General features: G+C 38.2%; 1 protein-coding gene across 1 annotated transcript in view; it reads right to left on the bottom strand.

Annotated features, from left to right (window-relative positions):
• sv2a (synaptic vesicle glycoprotein 2A) overlaps positions 1-16,335 on the bottom strand; it is a 233,834-nt gene that overhangs the window by 13,216 nt on the left and 204,283 nt on the right. Inside the window, exons 8-11 of the mRNA XM_039751329.1 lie at positions 11,234-11,322; positions 7,725-7,889; positions 6,197-6,330; positions 5,631-5,834 (exon numbers count right to left, since the gene is read on the bottom strand). Coding sequence (XP_039607263.1) covers positions 5,631-5,834; positions 6,197-6,330; positions 7,725-7,889; positions 11,234-11,322 — 592 coding nt within the window. The remainder of the gene's footprint in view (positions 1-5,630; positions 5,835-6,196; positions 6,331-7,724; positions 7,890-11,233; positions 11,323-16,335) is intronic.

Below are 16,335 nucleotides of genomic sequence, written 5' to 3'. Positions count from 1 at the left end.
GAAATCAAAGGATGTTAACAGTTTCTCAGAGACCAACATCCCAGTTTCTGTAGCTGGAATAGGGGTTTACATGTCATTTTTGGAACTGGTTTCTTTGAATAACAAAGTTATTAAACACCCTCATTATGAGTATTCTGTTTTTCAGTTTTGCAATTTTCCTTTTGTTGTTTGGTCATGTTGATTCATTTGTCCTAATATCTCTAATTGGGACCAAAGGGGATGGGGCCCCCAGACTGTGCAGATGTGCAGGTTATTAATCTACTTGTGGTGGCCTATAAAAAGGCCTTGCATACGTCAGGGCAATTCTGAGGCAAGCGAGGAGGATTACTAGCTAGGCTAAAGGCTGTTCCACATAAAACCCCTCTCCCTAGCGTTCTTCTTGAGAATACTAGATCACTCGCAAATAAAATGGATGAGCTCTGACTGGATATTTCCACACATACAAGGGACTGTTGCTTTTTGATTTTTTCAGACATGTGGCTCACACCATACCGGACACAGCAGTTGAACTTGCAGGTTGCACACTCCATTGAACCGATCGAACCCCTGATTCCGGTAAGAAAACAGGTGAAGGACTGTGTGTCTATACTAATAATGCTTGTTGCACTAATATAACTACAATCAACAAGTTTTGCTCTCCGGACATGGAATATCTGAGACTAAGATGCTGACCATTTTACCTACTGAGAGAACATACCATTGTTATTGTTACGGCAGTATACATACCTCCTTAGGCTAATGTTAAGTCAGCACTTGAAAAATTGTTTGACGTTATCAGTAAACAACAGAACTCGCACCCTGATGCAGTTTTTATCATTGCTGGGGATTTTAATCAAGCGAATCTTAAGGATGTATTCCCCAGATTTTATCAGCATGTACATCGTAAAACCAGAGGGGAAAACACCTTAGACCACGTCTATACAAACATAAAAGACGCCTGTAAGGTTATTCCACGCCCCCACCTTGGCCAGTCTGATCATCTCTCTTTGTCTCTTGTTCCAGCACACAAAGCCCTTATCAACAGTACTAATCCAATTAGCAAGACTGTAAAAGTTTGGCCTGAAGCTGCCATTTGCCAACTCCAGGACTACTTTGAAAAAACAAGCTGGAATATATTTTTTCATCAGACAGACTTAGAGACATATACTTCATCTGTGCTGTCATATATTAATTACTATGTGGACAATGTCACTGTCAACAAAATGATTAAGGTCTACCCAAATGAGAAACCATGGATGAATAGTGAAGTCAAACAGCTACTCAGGGAAGGACAAAGCCTTTAAATTAGGAGACACCTCAGCCTATAGAGCTGCCAGAGCTAACCTCAAGAAGGGCATCAAGCCTGCTAATCTAATTTACAAACAACAGATTGAGGAGGACTTTGACAGTAACTCAAATTCACAGCAGATGTGGCAAGGCATCTGATTAATCATGGATTACAAAAAGAAAAATGACGTACAATGCACACTGGCCAATAACAATGCCAACCTAGCAGAGGAGCTTAACAGTTTCTTTGCACGGTGGTCGTACATATACATGATGTGCGGTGGGCACTCAAAAACATCAATACAAGGAAGGCAGCAGGTCCTGATAATGTGCAAGGATGTGTGCTCCAGGGGCCTCATGTATGATGCCGTGTGTAAAACTCACACTATAACATGGCGTAAGCACAAAAGCGGGAATGTGCGTACGCACAGAAAAATCCAGATGCAGGAATCTGTGCGTACGCAAACTTCCACGTTCTTCCGCTACATAAATCACGATCAGCGTGAAAAGTAACGCACATGCACGCGCCTGCTGTCCCGCCCCAACTCCTCCCAGAATTGCGCCACTTTGAATATGTAAATCAATATATATATCAATATAATCCCTTAAGCTCAGCGTTCTGTGAAAAGACAATGGCAAAACCATGAGGAAAACAAGAACAATTTCAGTGAATACCGAGTGGAGGCAAGGAAAAGCGTACTATTTGTTGGTTTAAACAGTGGTATAAACAAGAAAAGGAAGTTGATCGAGCGACATAGCGTGTTGGAGAAACTCAAAAGCTCAAGTTCACAAAGTCATACAGTGCCCGAAATGAAAGAGAAGTCGCATATCAAAGTCGCCGTGAAAAGGCGAGTCGTAGCCCACTGTCTGAGTGTCATATGAAAGCTTATTAGGATACAGAGAAAAAAAAGGCGCACAGTGGGGAAAAAGCATGAAATGTCAACTTTAATCTCGAAATTTCCACTTTAATTACATAGTTTATTTTGTCATTAAAGTAGAACATTATAAACTTAATCTTAAAATCGTTTAATTTACTAGTTTCTTAAATCCCATCGTACTGTAACTAAAGTAGCACGTTAAATGCTTTGTTTTGCATTTGATCTTCTATGTGCTCTATGTGTGTGGATCACTACATGATTCTTAAACCTGCTTTCTCTACCTCTGACAGAACACAGAATCCAGTGCGAGGCAGGAACAATCCGTGAACGGAGCACCAGAACCTTGCTAGCGTAGCGACACCATGTCCTTTAATTATTAACAATATACAGTAGATTGTTTAAATAAAGTTAACGTTTTATCTGTATAATATAATAAACATATTTTGCTGCATTTCATCTTACAAATGATATCGTCATCATATGTAAATATGCGCTTTATAAAGTGGCTCAGGTTGTGCAATATTATAACTGTAGTGCATGTTTACAGTGAGGTAATTGTACTTATAAGTACAAACAGTTCTACAAGGAGCAGTTGATGGAGTGATTGCGTTTAGAGCTCTTTTGATGAAACTGTTTCTGAACCGCGAGGTCCATACAGGATAGGTTTTGAAGCCCAGAGGGGGCTGGGCGGTCCCGTGGGCTGGAACCCCTGCAGATTTTATTTTTTCTTCCAGCCGTCTGGAGTTTTTTTTTTTGTTTTTTCTGTCCTCCCTGGCCATCGGACCTTACTCTTATTCTATGTTAATTAGTGTTGTCTTATTTTCATTTCTTACTATGTCTTTTATTTTTCTATTCTTCATTATGTAAAGCATTTTGAGCTACATTTTTTGTATGAAAATGTGCTATATAAATAAATGTTGTTGTTGTTGTTTGCCATGTGAGTAGCAGTTCAAATAGGAAGCATGGCTGAGGCAGCATGTGCTTGATACTGTATACCAATAATTCTCTTTCCGATCAGCTGCTCCGAGTGGTGCAGTGAGAGTAATATGGAAAAAGATGATCCGCTGTGGCAACCCCTAACGGGAGCAGCTGAAAGAAGAAGAAGAAGGTGCAGTGAGAGTAACAACGCTAAAGCAGCTATGGTATTTAGAATAGTTTGACCATTCTGTGGACCATTATATTGTTACAGGTTAATTACAATCAGATGCATTAAAATAAACAATATGTGATTAATTTCAGTGTATTTATAAAGCCACATCAGAGATGAGGATCTGAAAAAGAAAGATAAACCACACATGAAATAGTAGCATTGCTTTGACACTGGGTGCCGCCAGTCTGCAAAACTGAGCGGAGAACTTGCATACAACAGGGTATGAGGTACCGTAGAAATGTGCGTGGCTTTACGCCAAGTTCAGGTTTTATACATCACGATTTGAACGTGGAAACGTTCGTACACAACATTTCTGTGCATGCACACCGTTTATACATGAGGCCCCAGGCCTGCGCTGACCAATTAGTGGAGGTATTTACATACAAACTCTCTCTCTCTCCTCAGGTGTAGTCCCCTTGTGCCTGAAATCCACAACCATTGTACTTGTTCCCAAAAAAACGAGGATAACCTGTCTTAATGACTTTCGACCAGTCGCTCTCACCCCTGTCATCGCAAAGTGCTTTGAACGACTGGTAATCACCCATATCAAAGCCTCCACCCCAGATGATCTAGACCAACACCAGTTTGCTTATTGGTCAAACAGATCAACTGAGGATGCCATCTGTGTGGCTCTACATGCTACCCTCTCGTACCTGGAAATACCCAACTCCTATGTTAAGATGCTCTTCATTGACTACAGCTCTGCAATTAATACCATCATACCTAGCCGGCTGATCAAAAAACTCTATGCACTAGGACTTGTTCCGTCCATATGCAACTGGTTACTGGATTTTCTCACCAACCACCCCCAGTCTGTCAAGATGGGCAAACACACATCCTCCACCTTTACCCTGGGCACTGGTGTGCCACAAGAATGTGTACTAAGTCCCATTCTCTATGCACTTTCACCCACGACTGTCAATCCATCCACCAATCAAACATTATTGTTAAATTTGCGGATGGTACGACTGTCATTGTGCTTGTAACAGACAACAATGAAGCTGCATATAGGGAAGAGGTTCAGAATCTGACACCATGGTGCAACACCAACAACCTGGTCTTAAATACCAAAAAGACCAAAGAAGTTATTTTGGACTTTAGGACCACTAAAAATACCAATCACAGTCCGATAACAATCAATGCAGATGCTGTGGAGAGAGTTTCCAGGAGTCACCATCTCAGAGGACCTGTCCTGGGCTGACAACAATTTGGCTATATTAGGCAAAGCACAGCAATGCCTCTATTTCCTCAGTAAGATAAGGAGAGCTGACCTCCCCCAGAAGCTGCTGGTTAATTTCTATAGATACACTATAGAGAGCATCTTAACTAATTGCATGGTACAAGAGCTGCACCATAGCTGCTAAAGAAGCCCCGCAGCCGGTCGTAAAAACAGCAAAGGCCATTAATGGGACTAAACTGCTATCACTCAAACTCTTGTATAAGACTCACTGCGTGAGAAAGGCCAAAAACATTCTCAAGGACAAAACTCATCCTGGAAATTCTTTGTTTGAGCTTCTCCCATCAGGAAGACGCTTTAGGTCAATCCGTGTACGCACAAACAGACTAAAAAACAGCTTTTTCCCATCTGCCATAAACTTTCTGAACTCTGAACCTCCTCAGTCTGAGATCATTTTTAATTGAACATGTGCAATAAGCTATATTGGTAATGAGGAATATACTAATGTAATACAATATATTATATGTAATGTATAGGGTGGTCCAGATCTAATTATGCAATTTTCATTACACTATAACTTATTAAGTTTATTACGTAGAAAATCACCTGAAAACTCCCAGACCTTCAAGAAGTGTGCGAACTGATGACACGAAGAATTGTCTTCGTGCCAAACTGGAATCGTCCCCGCATAAATCAAAGTCATCCAGATGATCTGGATCTGAATAATTAGATCTGGACCACCCTGTACTATTCATTAACAGGTGCAATAATAATTTATGCTGCTGTACTGTGAACAATAATAATTTGATCTGGTTACTTGATCACTTAACATTGTATACTACAAATTTGGAATTACTTGACTTTTCTTTAAATGCACCTTGGGGCTGTCACAAAAAGTAATTTTGTTGAGTTACACAATGACAGTGCTTGAATTTGAACTTGAATGAAGCATATTCAGTTCAGAAATAAAACTGTCAAAAGAAATACATTTGAAAATACCTCTTACTTATGGTACAGAACAGAAGATAATTTAATATATACAATAGTCTGCTATGTAACTTCAAATAAAGTATAAATAAACACTTTCACATGAGTGCTATAAGCCATGATAAATAATAAGTTCTGTTTCTGAACTCCTGGCATATCCTGGAAAACTCACCTAACATCCTAAGACGGCCGATCTTGTCCATAAGCAAAGCAGAGACAATGTTGCCTGGTAACACAGCAAGGGTGCCCAAGAAGCTGACAAAGTAAATCATGTAAGCATTGTTGTCATCGCCAAAATCCAGCATGCAGCCTTCTTTGTTGTGCAGGAAGGTGCTGTTGATTAGCCTGCTGTTGACAAACCGGTACTGGAACAGATCTGAAATGAAGTTGTACTCTTTGAGTGATCTTAAATAAAGTAAAGATGAAATGATAACTGTAGTAATAACCATTTGTGTAGCCTTGGACATTCTGGGTCATTTTTTCTTAAATTAATTCATAAATGTTAATTTGTATGAATCTCAGACTACAAGATTATTATCCTGCCCCTATCTTTCTGTCTTCCCCCTTCTACTTCTGAATTGCGTGCATATACACCTCATCTGTTGACTCAGCCCATGTGACACTCTTGCTGACTGAGCTCTCAATTACACAGTCTACCTAAAAGTCTGCCTTTCAAAGTGTAAATGTGCACAAGCATTAGGGATTCCATTTGAACCAAACATCCAAACATCTCCTCACCAGTATTGTAGAAGTGCGTGGAAATGAAAGTGCAGTTCTTAAAGAAGGTGTTTGTGGAAGTGATGTCTTCAAAGTAGCACTCCTCAAAAAGGGAGTCTTCAAATATCACAGACTTCATCTTGAGATTCAAGAACCTAAAACAAATATTGCAGTCTAATCAAAAGTCACATCCTCATATGTTTAAGTGAAAATTAAGGAAAATATTATTGTAGGAAAAGATTTAATGTTCACCATTACACACAAAAATCAATCAATGGATTGAGCCAAAGCCTTCACTGGTGTCTGAAATGAACATAGACAGCTAGTTGGAATAAGAACAAGCACAAGAAGAGCCAGCCACCAGTTTGCCATTTCACAACACTTTAATAGCAGATGCCTTTTATCTTTACAAAGTACAGTAAATATATTTTGTATATAATCCCTTTGTGAGGTGAACCCCAGATGCACTGCCGTTTTCAAGTTTGGAGCCACAGTATATTATACTAGTTAACATATTACTTGCACAATTTTAGCGTGGTCAAGCCCTCAGGATGTCAGGAGCCAGGACTCGACTGGAAGCCATGTGGTTTATAATTCAAAGCCTTAGTCACTAGAACATTCTGGAAATCTCTTCTTTTTTAACTAACTATCACAAACTGAAAATTTATTTACATATGGTTACATATGGTTAACAACTTTGTCAATAGTTGACCCCGTTTTGCTGTTGATGGTGTAAACGTACATTTAGTGTAGGATTAAAATGTGCATGGAGTGGAGTATTTACAGCTCTACAAGCAAGGAGGGAACATGCAGTATTAGCACACAAGGTGCTAAGATGCTAAAATGCTTTCTAAACCACATCCTTACCAGTACAAGGTGAAGGAAATTGAACAAATCAGTGATATTTAAGGGGAGGACAATAAAAGCACTTAAATTGACCACCATCTACCTGGCTGCCAACCTGGATGTTTTCGTCAGAATTTGACCTTATTCATAAGTGGTTAGAAATCTTTTTAATTAGAAATCATTAAAAGTGGCGTTTAGTTTGTGATTGAATTTCATTTCTTTCACAATAATGACACAAATTTGATTCATTTACTTTATATTCCACTTAACCTGGCAAGTGTGTCTTGTTCAGTAAGATTCCTTTGTTAAAGTAAGCTAAATCAATCAACTGCGTTAGTTCATTTGTTCATCCATTTTCAGAACGCAGTTTTGCCAATTTGCATCTAAGCCGACACCAGCCGCAATGGGTACATCAAGTCAATAAATAATAAAAAAAAAAACAGGATAAGAATCAAGTCTATTGTCATGGGTATATTTGTTGCTGACTAATAAATCAACATGAATAATCAGGTAGGAAGTACCTCCATTTTTTAATTATGCAGTACTCATTCATACACCAATTATCACTGTCTACTGATTTCTACTTGGTGTTTTGGCTGGGAAACTGACACAGAAAGAAACACCAGATAGACAGCATGCATATTTATTTCAAATGCACATGCACATTTACAAACAGAAAATGTAATAGAGAGTTCTCACTCACTTGTCATTAAAATATTCTCCATTGCGGTGAACCTGATTCTCCAAAGTGAAGTTGAAGGTGAAGTGTTCCACTTTCTCTTTGGTGAATACTTTAGTCCGGAGAGCATATTCCTGTCTCTGCATATACTTAATCATGTCAGGAAACCACACCGTCAGACCGTAGTAGCTGAGTATCAAATTGGAATGTAAAAGCAGTATTAAGGGATCAACGATAACAGCACAGAGTAGAAACAACACTGAACACAAACCTATATTAATAACTGCAAGAGCCATCAGTAGCACAGCATGAAGAATTTAAACAAAATAAAGCACTCTGAGGATTACAATTATGACAATTATGTTTGATTTGGCATTACTCATTATGGCTTGTACAGGCAGAATTTAAAAGAATAGCTGCAGAAATCATTGTTTCCTTATTCAGAGGTTGTTTGCTTTTCGGCCCATTTAAGCTCTGGGGTAATATCTCCCTAGTGATTTCTGACAACTGTTTTCTCAAAACTGGTAATTACCAGTGAAATTCTGAAAACGCTTACACATTCTACTTGTGTCATATTCTGAATAAGCTTACACAGTCGTCTGTGTCATTTAAAGCCTAGCAAACAGAGACAACATGTACATCCAAGTGTTTGAAGATCCTGTTATTCGTGTTTCTCTGCCTTATTCTGATTGTTAATTATGGTTGACACCATTTGGATTTTTCCAACCAGATAACCATATTATATATAACATTCTGAAGAATGCCATTTTAGATTTGCAAAATCACAAACAAATCTACTAATCTATTATCTCACCTGTTTAAAGGATACATTTGATATTTTTCCAGTTAAAGTTAGTTCTTCACAATCATCCATCCACCCATCCATTATCCAACCCGCTATATCCTAACTACAGGGTCACGGGGGTCTGCTGGAGCCAATCCCAGCCAACACAGGGCGCAAGGCAGGTAACAAACCCCGGGCAGGGCGCCAGCCCACCACAGTTCACAATCATAGTATAAATTAATTTACAACATAAAATTGCATTCTAAAATGAAGCATTTTTTATACATTTTAAAAATATTTTGTACTTGAAGTTTGCAATGGCATGGAGGGGTATATGGGTCCTAGCTTGAAAAAAAGACTTAAACTTACCAAATACTTCTATTTTTGGGATAGCACAAACATTGTAAAATGGTCTATTCATATCAATTTAGAATGGAATAAAAAAATAAATTAAGCAAACTACTTTTGGGTTTCATCCATTTTAAAATCACCTCTGCACCTCATCTTTTTGATTGTGTCTAAATCTATGGCTATAGTATGGTTTCCTCTAGCTCATTTTGTGAATGCCGGACTCACCATTTTCATTTTGAGAACCGACTCCTGACAGACATGTTTTCTTTCAGGATTTAGACAAATAAACTATCATTTCAAATTGGCAGTATGTCCAACTATGAAGACTAGGATACATTTAGCATAATCGTTGAACCATAGTTGTACGAGTCAGAATATACTGATGAGGAGCTCCAACAGATTGAAAAAGAAACAGACAGGAGAACAGAATTGTAGAGATAAAAGTGCAAAATATGCAACTGTAATGTACAAAGATGCAATGAACAAGTGGAAAATGTGAAGTAATGGCCTCTGAGGAAGAGTGTCTCTGTTGCAGGTAGTTGGAAATGCTGCTCAAAATTTAAAACTTAGATGTGTCGGAGGATGATCCACTTTATTACAGTAATTAGCAGTATGTTTTACTGATGTAGACAGTCAATCAAGAAGTTCTTGAAACATTGTTCCAATTTCCAAAATTAAACTGGAAGAAACAAAGATTTTTTGTTTTTTTCCCCAGCTTTTTTTTTTATGTTCTCCTGGCCATTTGACTTGACAATTAACACATCTTTAGCGACTTAAAATACAATATTGTATATAAAGTTGCTACTCTTCTACTAAATATATACAGTATATGTTTTATAAGATCATATGGATTTTTTTTATCTTTGATAGTTATTCATTATTATTCCTACCTAATTTTATTTTTTTGATTCTTGATTCAAACTCATGACACTAGATTCCTGAAGCAATACCAGTAATGAACAGTAATGAATTGTTCTACCCCGCTGCCCTACATAAGACCTGCTCATCTACGCAATATTCAGTTTACTAGTAAACAACATTGCCATTTTTATTATTCTACGGCTGTATATTTCAACCCGCTTCAGTTTCAGCTGCTGTGAAATCGCCCACTCGAAATATGCTCGGAACAGCAATTGACTTTGATAATGGCCGATCAGGAACATGTTCTCTTTTTACCTATTAGGCTGCAGGTAAGCCATCCACAATGAAATGAGCATTACAGACTTGCAGATCCACTTTCAGCCTTCTATTTGAGTGTTCATATCCAATCTAAGCATTACAAGCCATAACTGTAAGGTATCGTGGTTCCCAAAAGGAGATTGATGGAAACTGTAAACGCTTTGTTTTTAAAGTGTACGTTTACATGTTAGTTATGCTCATTTGTGAACCATTTTCTTGAACAACAAAATTGCTCTAAACATCTTCAGATACTTGTTTGTTTTTGTACTGATCAGCTTTCATATTAATGTCTAAACTCCACTCACGATGGCGACCGTAGCCAAATATGGGAACAGGAAAAGAATTGTAGCGCCAGCACCAAATGCCAGAATGGATCCTCTTGTAGTTTGCACGGCTCTTTTAGGTGCCTCGCTATTTTGAAAAGGGCCGCTCACCGTTGTTGCACTAGATAGACTTCTATTTACAACATTACAGGCTTGCTGTTTTTATAAGCTCACTTGCCGCTGACTCTGAAGCTGCTTATTTGCATAATGGAATGCCAGCTTATACTATGGCTTCTTCATCCCTGGCTGATACAGCCAGTCAATGCCATTGCAGTCTTCTTTCCTCAAGAAAAATAGTTACAAGAAGGAGTACTAAAATTAGTGTAGTGTAGTGTAGTATAATTAGTAGAATCAGTGATTCCTCATAAACAAGGTAGGCATGTTTTCTTAAAAAGAAACCTTTCCTGCTTCAAAGTGGACATATTTTGTAAGTTTTAAGTCTTTTACTATTACCTGTGGGCCTATTGTAAAAAAAATGCTTCACTTTTGAATACAATTTAATGTGGCAAATTAATATATATCTTGATTTTGAAGAAATAACTTTGACTTGAAAAATACCAGACTTGTCCTTTAATAAAGTTCAGGTCAGAGTGGGCATCCATCCTTTCCAGGGCACACTTATAGTATGTTTATTCCTACCAGTCCAATTTAGCCCAGTAAGGCGCTTACCCTGAAAGTTGCTGTACAATGGCTGACCCTGTGTTCTAACATCCAAAGGGCTTGCAAAAAGACAATTTTCTCCTCTGGGATTAATAACGTATATAAAAAAAAAACAAAAAAAAAACTAACAAATACTTTTGAGGATGTGGGAGGAATTCTTTTGAATTCTTAAGAAAATTGTATTAAATTGCAGATTGGCAAATATTGTAAGTGGCCATTTCTCTCTTTGTCCTTACCTGAAAGACATTGTAAACCAGACTGCCATCATCATAAGAGTTGTTCTTCTGTATTCTGGGGAAAAGCACTCCAAGAAGTTGGCCCACACCTGCAAATGAAGTACAGATGAGGGCTGGTAAATGATATTCAGAGAAAAAAAATATTCTTCCCATTTGCAATACCACAGTAACCAGGTCATCATCCCATCTTGAGGATTTTTCCTTCCCTGCCAAGATTTAAGCTTGGAGAACTTGGTCACTTGGACTACTGCAAGACACAAGAACCAGTAGTGATGTTGCTTAATGGCTTATTCCAAAAAATTAAACATAGACAGCAGGACAGCAAGGAAGTATAATAAGTACAGTATAATAAGATAAATAAAGGTCACTAATCCATAGGGATGGGAATAAAAACCACAGTAGCAGAAGATGAAGTGGGCAGGGATAGGTGACAAATACAAGTAACAGTAGAAACAAAAATGGATGGCGGAGTCAATAAGTGAGCAGAGTTCTAAACACTAACAAAGTTGGCTAAGCCAGAAACTAGAATAAAGATAAGACAATACCTGAGCCATTGCTAAATGTCTTGCAAACAATAACGCATGTAACATATGGCTAAAGGCAAACTTAGAGATGAGGCTCAACAACATCAAAAAACTATTTAAAATCCTGCCCATTATTGTTATGCTCTGATTACAGGTTAGTTTCACTGCATTCAACAAGTATAAAGATGAACTAATAGTTGAGGCATAAACTGTAGTCAAAAAATTAACAAACATTAAACAGGGTAAAAACAAGTCTCCGGTGATAGCTGAGGAGCTGCTTTTTCCAAGCAACAACAAGCAGGAGATTTGGCTAAGAGCGTACCTGGGCTTGAGGCAAGACAAAATCGAGCAAAAAAAACGTTCAACTTCAGCTTCTCATGTCAATTATGCACAATGGCTTAAGAAGAAGCTGTTGTTAATGGACTTTCATCACAACACAAAAACACTTATCAGTGTACACCACAAATATTCATTTTTCTTTGTTAACTGAAAGTATCCTGAGTAGGAGCCTATCCAAGCAAGCATAGGGTGCAAGGCAGGAACAATCCCTGAATAGGGTGCCTGTCCATTATAATTAATGTCTAATTATAAATTGTTGAGAAGCTGTATGAACAGTCTTTGCTTAGGGGCAGTTATGACTTACTAGATCAAGTAAGACCTTTTCTAAGTGCTGGGCAGGGGGATTTAAGGCTTTGCATTGATCTTATTGAAACTGTTTGGCCAGTTAGCTTGGGGAAATACAGGTGGCTGGGGTTAGACTGGAATTAAGTAGGGAGTTAGCCTATCCCATTGGTCGAGGAGATACATCAAGGAAGCTGGACAAACATACCGTATATACTCACATACAAGTCAGGTCTTGAAACCCGAAAAATCAATCATAAAATCAGACCCCAACTTATGCGCCCATTCAAAAATGCGACGCTTAATTATTATTTTTTTACATCTTCTTGCTTCCTCCAATCTTGCACCAGTTTCTCAGGCACATCAAAATTTGTTGCAACAGTGCAGTTACCAATTTCTTTTGCTGCTTCTACGACGTTTGATTTAAAACCAGCTTCATATTTTCTTCTGATCAAACGCTCCATCATAGATAAGGTATGCTCTTACGATGAAGGTGTATGAGGGTGTGAGATACAAAAAACACAAAACAGTGCAACCATTGCTTTGGAATAGTTTGGGTATTACCGTGTGGTCACGTAGGCACAATACATAGAAAAAAAAAAGCCATGTGCTCCTTGGTTACTCTCTCAGGTGGGCGTTAGCATATTATAATCTCTTAGACCAATAGCTTGAGTTTTATGCATTTGACTTATGCAACCAACATTATAAAATACCAGAAATCATACGTTAAAATCAACTCCCGACTTATCTGTGAGTATATACTGTAAACACAGGGTACCAAAAAGCTCTTTCTCTCACTTTCTCTCTCTTCCTTGGCTGCCACATTCAGACAGGCCATGTCTGTTTATGCCACTCCACCAAGGGCCATGCTGTACCAGTTTGAACTAGGCGCCAATTAGCATACCAAGACAAGTTATATTATTATAATTTTGCCAACACTCCCATTTGTACTCTGCTTGCTTAGATTGCGGGTATATTATCTATATTGCATAAATAAATGTGTATGTTTCTCTCTTGCCTGTTCTGCCACTCTAATTATCTGGGGCTATAGAATGTAAAAGAAAGGGGGAATTGATGAACTACATTAGCAATCAACCCTGAAATTGTGGTAAGAGTATGGGATTTGGGGCATTATGTTAAGGCACACATAACAAAGAGCATAAAAAGGGAATCGGGTCATCCTAGGACCCTACCACAACAAAACAATGACCATGTGCATCTATCCTGTTTTAAGAAAATGTTCTGCAAGTGGTGACGTACAGCAACAAATCCAACCTTGTAATAAAGTAAATAGATTAACTGAGCAAGATTTTACCAATTTGGGGCTATATAATGCTAACCTGACATACTTACAAAAATAGTGACTCTCACACACAGTTCAATAAGTTGGATTATAATGTGTTACTGTTGACCACACCAGTCAACCAAACAGGAGAAAACCAGAGACCCCAAAAGAAGCTACTACAAACAAGGGAAACATAAAAAATCAAGCCAGGGTCCATCCACTATAAGACTGAGGCAAACATTTCTGATGTTTTATCATACTGTCCCAATTGGAGTTCTGCACATTGTTACAAGTCGTATCCACCTACACAATGGAGGAAAAGTCTTATGTTTTGTTATGTTTATAGCTAAATGCTAGTCATTTTAAAGAATAGTTCTTATAAGTAACTTCAAAATGCACAAAAATAAGCATGAGAATATCCTCAAACGATCATCAGCAGGTGAGCCTAAACTTTAGAAATCAAAAGTCAGCATCAGAATACCAAAACTATAAAAGTTATTGTCAGCTTCCTAGAGGTAATGGAACAAAGCTACCATTGTTCTCAAAGGAGAAATCTTGAAGATAATGAATCTTCACAATCATCTCTTACTGAAATGTCATCATAGTGTCTGCTTATATTATCATCTAAAATGTATTAGTGATACTTTTAGAAGCTTGAAATAAATTATTCTTGCTACAATAGGTGGTCAGGATGAAAATAAAGCGTTTTTTTTTTTATGAAGGCATTGTCAGCCTGATTTTCTGTACCCCTGTGAAATCCTATGGACCTGGAGATATTTCACTATACTACTCCTGAAAGATGCTACTGATTAATTGGGCTGACAGAAATGCCAAAGTCAAAGCTTGATATACAGAATGAAATAAAAACAACTGCATGACAGAGGAAACTGTTCTCCCTTTCAGCTTCAAAGGCTGGGTCATTTTCTGTTTCACCCCATTAAGATGACTGTATTTTCACACCTGAAGAGAAGCTTTTAAGTGAAGCTATTACAAAAGGAACATTTAAAAGGCATCCCTAAAGCAGAAGTCTCAATTCAGTTCCTATAGAGGCGAAATAGTGCCAGGTTTTTGGTACAACCAGTTTAATAATTAAAGTTTTAATAAATCCAGTGATGCCAGCAAAACTAAGGAGCTGGAAGTAGAAGGCAGACCACACTGCCATTTACATCTGAGTGGATACTTCTGAGAGAGTGATCAGCTTTAAATAAAAAAAAAAAAAATCATAAGTCACATTTATAGAGCACCTTTCACAAACCCAAGGTCGCTTTACATACAGAGTAAAAATTTAAAATAATTTCCAGGGGAGACAAAACTTTGTAAAAGATGAAAGTTTTTAGTTGAGATTTAAAGGTGGAGAAAGAGAAGCAATCTTGGAGAGACAGAGGAAGAGAGTTCCAGAGTTGAGGGGCTATAGTACTAAAGGACCAGGGTGGAGAGTCTTGTGCGTGGGACAGTAAGGAGATTACTGCTCAAGGTCCTGAGAGAGGAGTGTAAGGAGCTGAGTGAGGCAGAGGGGGGCAAGATTATGTAGGGCTTTGAAGGTGAGAAGCAGAACCTTGAATTTAATCCTTGATGGAACTGGTAACCTGTGAAGCTGGGAGAGACCAGGGGATATGTGAGCAAAACGCTTTGTGTGGGTGAGGACTCTGGCTGTGGAGTTCTGAATGTGCTATAGCTTCTGTATAGATTTTGCAGGGAGGCTGATGAAGAGGGCATTACAGTAATCAATACAATACATTATGAAACAATGAACCAGAGTTTCAGCATCATTAAAGGACAGAAATGGACGGAGGCTCACCAATGAATGTATTGGTTTGATGATCCATGATGAACTGACATGGGCACAGCACATCTCGGCTCTTGTCAAGAAGGCTCACCAACAACACCTTCACTTCCTCCCATGTCTGAGGAAAGTTCAGATTTCTCCATCTGTTCTCATGAACTTCACAGGTGCTCAACAGAGTTCATCCATACTACATCCTGGGATGGCATCTGCACAGCTCAAAATTGTAAATCTTTGCAAAGGGTGTTGAAGGAGGCACAGAATATAACCAGAAACCAGTGCCATCCATTTAGGAAATATACAACACTTGCTGCCTTAGAAAGGCAAACTGGATTATTAAAGACTTCATCGTCATCATTTTAATCACTAGTTCCCTTCTAAGTATCTGACAAAAATGAGGGAAGACTTGTAGGACACAGGTAGAAATGTTTTGTCATATAAAAAACTACAGATGAAGTCCTAAAGAAGGTAAGATTTACTAGTTCACTAATAATTGTATCTTCACTAGCGATGATCAGATTTCCATACACAGGTTAGGGTATCAATATACAGTATATGCATATCAGTTTTAATCCTGCTTACTACAATGAGCACTGCAAAGAGACAAAAAGCCTGTATCAGCAGGGGCCTGTTCCAGATGGGATGCCATTACATCTTAGAACAATAAGCTATTATTTGATTAATTGCATCATGTGAATATTAAAGAAAAGATTTAATATTTTGTAAGCAAGCTAACGTGAAAAGTGCAGCTGGTGATATAAATGTTAAATGTCTGCTATTGGAAAGGCACACTAATTTAATTAGCTAGTACACTGGATCCTTGAAAAAAGCTGTTAGTCTTAATGGAACTTCCTCTGCCGCAATAGATTTCAGTAGTAACATTTATAAT

This window comes from Polypterus senegalus, chromosome 1, assembly GCF_016835505.1.
Source record: "Polypterus senegalus isolate Bchr_013 chromosome 1, ASM1683550v1, whole genome shotgun sequence".
Lineage (NCBI taxonomy): Eukaryota > Metazoa > Chordata > Cladistia > Polypteriformes > Polypteridae > Polypterus > Polypterus senegalus.
Note: the sequence above shows the minus strand (reverse complement) of the source record. Positions and strands in the feature narration are given on the sequence as shown.